We start from the raw sequence: 8262 nt of genomic DNA on the forward strand, positions 1-8262 counted from the left end.
AAGAAAAATTCATCCAATTTAAAAACTAATTTCACATATATCATTGGGCAGTGAAAAGAAATAAAAAATATATGAAAATTCTAATATATAAATGTTAAAAAGTTGAAGAATGTCATCAAAAATTGTTGAAAGCAGAAAAAACAGAACACAAAAAATTTAGATATTTAACGATAAGAGAGAACTCACATTTTTGGAAGAAACAGAGAGAGACGAATTCAACTGTAAGAAGGAAAAGAATGCAGAAATGGTTTCTAAGCGGGGAAATTTATTTCAAAATGATTTTATGTAATGTAAAGTCAGTTAATTTAGTTGAAAATCATTTTATGTCCTGAGAGAGACGAGTTGAATGGTAGAGAGCTACTACTATGGCGACAGGCCCAAGAGACAGGGCCGACACCTTGGCCCTTGATCTGATTTCATTTAAAAACGTGAAAATCAGATAAAGCCTCGGCCCTTTCACTTGGGCCTATCAGAATAGCAAAACTGTTGATAGTAAGGAGTTTTTAGGCGGGATTTTATGATCGGTTAAGTCCTGGTAGTCAAGTCACCGTACACTTGGCAGATACTTGTCCTGTCCTAAATTGGCATGCCGACCTTTATATTTATAGGTCAAGTGAGTAAAGAGATTGTAGATTTTCATCAACTTGTATGTTTTTAAGTTGACCAGCTTGAATTTCTCACTTAGCAGTTTGATAAAAATGATATGTTGCCTAAAACCTTTGTAAAGGTTGTATGTTTGGTTTCCACTCCCAACTTATTCTTGTAGGTGTTTTTCTGCACTAGTTTCTTGGCTTCTAGATATGTTGTTTTGATCATCTTGCTTATGATTCTTGCTTTTTGCTACTAAAAGGTCAATTGAATATCCCTTTACTTGTTGAGGTGAAATGATTGTGCAAACAAATTACTTCTAGCTCTGTACCGTTGTATGATTACTGGACATGGTCTGGTTTTAATCTTATTTATCACCACATGGATGGCAATGTCACCATATTACTTGCATCTGGTACATGGTACTTTGTAACGGATGTCTGCTTTTATGCTAGAGTGTTCTGGTTGAACCTACGATTGGAAATACTGGTATTGTGCTTGCATTTATTGTTGCTTCAAAAGGATACAAACTCATCTTGACAATGCCTGCTTCAATGAGTCTTTGAGAGAAGGGTTCTTTTGAAAGCATTTGGAGCTGAACTCATTCTAACTGCTCCAGCCAAGGGTATGAAAGGAGTTGTGCAAAAAGCTGAAGAAATATTGAGTAACACCCCCAATTCCTACATGCTTCAACAGTTTGACAACCCTACAAATCCCAAGGTTCTTTTGCCTTCTTCCTCATAACTAATGCTCTAGTAGAATCAATTTTCTTTTCAAGTGTCTGGCAATTAAACTCATGTTTTTTGCCTTTTCTGGTGGTGATGTTCATAATGAAAATTTGGTTGGAACTTGGAAGTTTATCTAATGGGTATCATCTGGATTTCACTTTTTTTGTGCTCTGTATTTATATCTCATCTCAGAACAAGGAATTTGATTTTTAGAAGGGATGACATTGGAAGTGTAGATGATAGTTCATATTCATGTATTTTTTGCAGATACACTATGAAACAATAGGTCCAGAGGTCTGAGAAGACACAAGTGGCAAGGTGGATATACTTGTTGCTAGAATAGGAACTGGTGGAACCATTTCAGGGGTTGTTCAATACCTCAAAAGGCACAATCTTAATATTAAGGTAAAGAAGTTTCCTTAGAGAAACTCATAGATGCTTTCACAGTGACGTGAGTTTAATGGTTAATACTGATGAACTCATTTCCATATTTTCGAAGAAATCAAACTTTTTCAAAAACTTTGAATTTTTTTTTTAATGGTGTTCCTTTTCCAGGGGCTTGGGACTTTGAGTTCAGAGAAACTTGAATGGAGAAAGGCACTAATTTGCCTTCTGCCACTGTTTCATTATCAGTGCACCAACAACTTGTACTTTTGCACTTTGTTGAATTCCTGAATGTCTTAGTAGCATGATAAAAATGGAAGTCTGAGCTTCTTAGTGTAATCTTAAGGTATATTTGTGATATAGGTGATCCACTGCAATGCTTTCTAGTATTGAACTAGGAATGGCTAATTATCCAGAAATAAATATGATTCGACTAGTGGATATCAAATGTTTAAATTCAACATAAATAAATTGTAGGGTCTTTTTCTTTATCCGCTAATTATAATTTTATATGCACGGACGGAGCCAAAACTTTGGTTTAGTAGGGCATATGTTTATCTCAAGAATATAATATACTTTTAAAATCCTCATTGACCTTTATAGTTCAATTCCTTTAAATGAATGATGAAGATTGACAATATTTTATGATTTAGATTTTTTCTATGTTACTTTTTGTATATATGTTTCTATGAACTTTTACTCAACTATTACAAGTTACTTGTAAATTCTAAAATGAGACATTCAATTACAAAATCCTTTTGATCTATTTTCTTTATTCTATAATATATTCTATAATTTCAATAATTTTTCCTCTAATATCCTTGCCAAACTGGCGCATCACTAGGCATGGGAAATTCCTTCAGTCCAAAGTGATAGAGATAGTTCTGCTTTTAAAGTATTTTGTAATCTCAATAAAGTTTTGTCAAATATATAGGTCAGGCGTATATATTTCTACTAGTTTTAACCTTAACCCATTTGCATCTTACAAACCAAGACATTTCTCGTGATCCTATAACATTCTTGAGCTCAAACGTTAGTTGTATTTACTAATCTTCAGCTACGTCACAACCATGTTGTTCATATGATTCCGCAAGTGTAGGGATCGAGTAAGTAATAAAGTGAATTTTTAAATCCAAGTATCGTTCTGACAAAGACTACTATCTACTATCAATTTTAAACTACCATAATTTCAATTTAAACTAAACGGTAATCAATTATTAAATCGAATTGTGTTTTATAACAAAAGATTTACTAAATTAAAAAACGAAAGCAAGTTAACATGATTGAGAAGATTATGAGGTTAGGTAATTAGGATTGTCGATTTCACTCAAATTCTTTAACGTTCACCTATTTCCAATTCATTCAACCTTTTTTCATAGGTGCCAACAATCGAATTAGCCTAATGTAGCTAGTGATCTGTTTCGAGCAACACTAATCTTATTCATATGCTCGAATTTACCATATCTTTATGTAAATTCACACAAATAAGAACGCATTAACTTACAGGAATTTTATATAGATAGCATTTACTATAATTATCTCTCAATCTCTTATAACACCTATGTTATTTATTGAATGAACTAAAATCATACAGCACCTCTCAGTCTCACTACTATCTCTAAATCAATCAACTGTTGCGCAGGCAATTGAAGCATTAAGTACACAATAAATAATTAACACTTATTAAAGTGACATGTAATCTTGGAACAAAATAAATGTGAAAACCCCTAAGCTGCTTCGTCAACCTAACAAAAATATTTAGTCAATCATAATATCAAAATAAAACAAATATCTCCGAGATACTATTGATCTTCGCCACACGAATCCCAACAATATTTCTTCGTTTCCTTTCTTGCGTATTGTGAGTCTTTTGATAAATTGATGAAACATGATTAATTCCCAAAATTCTTGAGCGTTTATTAATTGATTATTGCACAAAAAATCTGGAATTATTTTTCTATGCTGGTATCCGTCCATCGTTTTTCGTCCTCTGCTTTTTATTTCAAAAGCAGCCGCCGGCTTCCTTGTCCAATTAGAGTACGAGTCCATTTTGAATTTCATTCCTTCTTTCGTCACTGCCTTCAGCTATCCTAGTAATCCCACGCGAATCCAAGTCCATTGAAAATTCATTCCCATTCCTTCTCCAATTGGTCTGGGCCCAATTTGGTTCTTGTTGAATTTCTTATTAAAACAAGAGGAAATTACGTCCATCCATGAATTTCTTATTAAAAAAACAAGCTTTGTATGAATTTTAAAAAGTATCTGGAATATAATAGACGTTCAGATATTAACGGAGATGATTTATGTTTTGAGTTACATGTTTTGAAGTACTATATACTAAGCAAAGCAACTAGAGCAATCGAAATGGTACAATATTTGAAGACATCCCAAATGTCTATATTACTTACAGAATTTCGTTAATCATATCTTATATGCCTCTAAAATTTTGAGTTACATGTTTTGAAATACTATATGCTAAGTAAAGCAACTAGAACAATTGAAATACTACAATATTTGAAGACATCCCAAATGTTTATATTACTTACAAAATTTTGTTAATCATATCTTATTTGCCTCTAAAATTTTGAGTTACATGTTTTGAAATACTATATACTAAGTAAAGCAACTAGAGCAATTGAAATGCTACAATATTTAAAAACATCCAAAATGTTTATATTATTTACAAAATTTTGTTCATCATATCTCTGATCGACTATATGACAAGAAAAATTAAATTGATTAACCATGTTATCAATTGAGAAAAAATGATTGAACATGTAAATTATTTAAATTTCAATAATATTTTTGCCTCTAAAATCGTAAGACGAATAGTATTTAACTGATCCTTTAAAACATTGTCGGCTTTGTTATTTGATTATAATATAATTTTTGTTATAATATATTTATTTGTTGTTTCATTGTTAAATTTTAAAATAATAAATGAAATATTAACTCCATAATATACTTATAGATTTTACATGCATACTAAATTTTTGGAGCCTAATTTATAATGTTTGCTTCGAAAATCACATAATCGACATTAAGTGATGGTAGGCGCCAGTTGTCGTGGTTTTGGGTCTGAATTGCGATTTGAGAGAGAATTAAACTTGTAGTACATCCGGGGGTACCGAAGCGTGTACCTAATGGACATGCGACGACCCCCGGTTGGAGGAAGTGTCTGTGGGGTACACGTTTCGGTACCTCCCGATGTACTGGTAGTATTACCGTTTGAGAAATATGTAAAAGAATAGGTAGGATGGAGTGTGGTGCCGCGTATGCCTGATTTTTTTAAATGATAAATCTAGAAAAATATTTGTAAAGCCCAATTGAAGGGCAGGCTTGTCATAGGATAACCCGTTTCTGTTTGCACGAAGAGGAAGAGCGGCCTAGGTTTCTCTCTCGGTAATTGGGAACATATTCACCACTCCCTCGGCACCAATTTATCTTATGCGGCAGTGATTTCTACTCAGCTTCTTCATCACCAAACTTGGAAGGTAGTATCGGGTTGTATTTGTATTAAAACGGGCTGTATGTGTTGAAATCGACAAGATTTTTTTGTTGTGAATGATTTAATTTGAACTCAACTCCTTATAATTTATTTTATTTTTCAGAATTGTTGTTTCTTGATGGTAATCTTTCTCTAGCTACAGAGATTTTTTTTTCCTACAATATTTTTCTTGAATTTTTGATGTGGTTGTTTATGGTTTTCCATTGCCTTAAAAACTTGCTCCACTTCAAGTGTAATAGGTGAAATATCCAGGACCAAAATACAGTGGGGGCAGACCCTAAATCTTAATTGGAAGAAGGCTTAGTTTTTGTGGTGGTTGTAATGTTATGCATCTTGAGCTTGAAGCTTGTTGCTATTGTAAGGCAGCTTTAGCTTCACTTTTTATCGGAAGAGGATGAATATTGGGTGGTTTGCTTCGAGTATTTTTAGCTCACATTTTCAGAAAAGGATTTATGTTAACAGATTGCTTCTGCATTTCAATTATTCAATATCGTGTGGTTTGCATCGAGGACTGTCAAGTGTTTTGAGATATAACATGAATCATGGATTAATTATTGTTTGTTTTCCTGCTCAAATTAGTACCATGGCAAAAGCTGAAGGTGATGGTAAGGAACCAATGAATGAGCAAGCAGTCGCCAACATCTATGGTGCCATGAGGGCTGAGATCAACCAAATTTACTCCAAAATTACTGAACTCGAGATGGAGGTTAGTGAGCATTCACTCGTGATCAATGCCATTAAACCTCTAGATTCATCAAGGCGGTGCTACCGGATGATTGGAGGTGTCCTGGTGGAGAGAACCATTAAAGAAGTCTTGCCGGCTGTCCAGCGCAACAACGAGGGTATTGAAGAGGTAATAACTCGACTTAATGAGGCTTTGGAGAAAAAGAAAAAGGAAGTCACTGAATTTGAGTCCAAATACAAAATTAGAATTAAAAAAACTGATGGTGAAATGAAAGATGAGAGTGGTAAGAAGGAAGGGAACGCACAGGGAGTGCTTGTTGGTCCTGCGAGTGGTAGTGAGTAGATATTTTTCCTATTAAGCCCTTTTTTATTCATAATGTTAACATTTATGAATGCTTTGTTGTTTATCTCTTGATATGATCACGTTGGTTGTGTTGGGAATCTACTTATACATGCACAGCGGAATTTAAAATAATTTTCGATTCCCACCAAGAATCACCTTTGTGTTTAGATAGAAATTGTGATAAGATTGTACCTTTTCCAGATCTGCAATCCTTTTGCTTTTCTTTTCGTTCCACAACTTTGATTCGCCACCACAGCTGTCCAATTGTCCAGCCTCCAACGGTGATCCACACAGAGAATATGATTGCAGCCTTTAGGGTTTTTTCTTGTGCTAACAAGAATAATGAAAACCATTATGGACCTCAAACCCTAGTTATGTATTTATATAAACCCAAACAGGCTCGGCTCGGTCCGGTCCGGTCCAATAATTAATTAATCCAATTAATTAAACCCGGTCCGTGAAAATTAATTAATTCGGAAATATAAATAACAAATTCAATTAATTAATTTATCCAACGATTGTTAAATCAACCAATTGGCAATTTGCAATCTTCTAATTCTCTTTTGTGTGTGACCCATTAGGTTCCCGACCACGATGCCTAACGACGTGAAATATTATTTTGATTTAATCAAAATCGATAAATTAAAACACCCTTTTAATTTATCGTCAATTCACATTCGCCGTCCCTGATTGACATCTAGCAATGTGTCAGGGCAATACATGTGACGGGAAATGTCACGTGGTATGACAAAATCAAATTTGTTCGTTTACCGTGAAACTATAATCCCTTCTTCAATATGATCCGATCAATTACGAGATATGGAGTTGTGTCAATCTCGATCATCGATCATATCTTTCACTCCACTATTAAGTCAATATAAATCGAAAACTTCTTTTCGACTTATGAGTACACCTTAGCCAATGATTTCATCATTGACTTAATTGAATGAAATGCAGATCATAATCTCCTACTATCTAAAAGTGACGAATCCTTTATTGATCAATCACAACCTTCATACGATTTTTGACGTACCCGAACGATGTCGTATTAGCGGCTCTTTTCAGAGCAACATCCAACACCGCCAAAGTATGACTGTCCTCATATAAGGTACCATGACGACCTCAAGTCAAAGGACCAATTCCACTACCGAACGTTAGAGATTAACCACTGACACTCAGATAGTTATCCATGTGGAATCTCTCGACGGGTCTCCAATGTTTTGTTCTATAACAAAACATCCACTTGTTCATTTAAGTGTCACCACACTTTAACTTGTGAGATCAGCTACTTACTTCACAGGTAAGAAATGCCACACGTGATGGTCTATCTGTAACAACGATATCCGTATCTCGTTATTACTTACGACCACGGATGATTTAAGATTCAATCAGATGTAATTTGTATCTCACAATCACAACTCCTTGTGATTAACAAATTATAAATATTTGAATCTACAGACTCTATTATTTATTTAATTGTCTATTAATTAAATAATAGATCTGCCATTTAATTGCATTAATTATATATAAAAGTATTTATGTCCAAAGTTGATTGGACCTAGGGCATAATACTTACAAACTCCCACTTACACTAGATCCAATCACTTATGTATTAAATATCATAAGTCTACATGACGATCATGTTTATACTACGACAACTATTTGTCAGTGGATCTGCAATATTATTAAATGTGGAAATTTGCTCTTCTCTTTACGTCATTTCTATGTATTATCTCTTTGATGAGATTATGCCGCCTTAATACATGTTTGGATCATTGATGATACCTTAGTTCCTTTGCTTTCGCAATGGCTCTATTATTATCACAATACTATTGTATGTGATCAACAATATCAGGAACTACTCCAAGTTCATTTATGAACATCATGATCCATATTGCAACTCTTTGCTACTTCTGAAGTATCCATGTATTAGGTTTCTACTATTGAATCAACGGTTGCTTCACGTTTGGAACCTTTCCAACATACCGCTTAAGAGTAAACCAGTTTCTCCATATAAAATCTTCTCA

General features: G+C 33.9%; 1 protein-coding gene and 1 pseudogene across 1 annotated transcript in view; both read left to right on the forward strand.

Annotated features, from left to right (window-relative positions):
* Nucleotides 1-365: 365 nt before the first annotated feature.
* Nucleotides 366-1991, forward strand: LOC111393001 (annotated as a pseudogene).
* Nucleotides 1992-5026: 3035 nt separating this feature from the next.
* The window catches only part of LOC111393551 (probable prefoldin subunit 2), a 9480-nt gene continuing 6244 nt past the window's right edge, over nucleotides 5027-8262 (forward strand). The window contains exons 1-2 of the mRNA XM_023019135.1: nucleotides 5027-5194; nucleotides 5788-6320. Of these exons, the coding sequence (XP_022874903.1) occupies nucleotides 5792-6235 (444 nt within the window). The 5' untranslated portion in view covers nucleotides 5027-5194; nucleotides 5788-5791 and the 3' untranslated portion in view covers nucleotides 6236-6320. The remainder of the gene's footprint in view (nucleotides 5195-5787; nucleotides 6321-8262) is intronic.

Source organism: Olea europaea, chromosome 4 (assembly GCF_002742605.1).
Source record: "Olea europaea var. sylvestris chromosome 4, O_europaea_v1, whole genome shotgun sequence".
NCBI lineage: Eukaryota > Viridiplantae > Streptophyta > Magnoliopsida > Lamiales > Oleaceae > Olea > Olea europaea.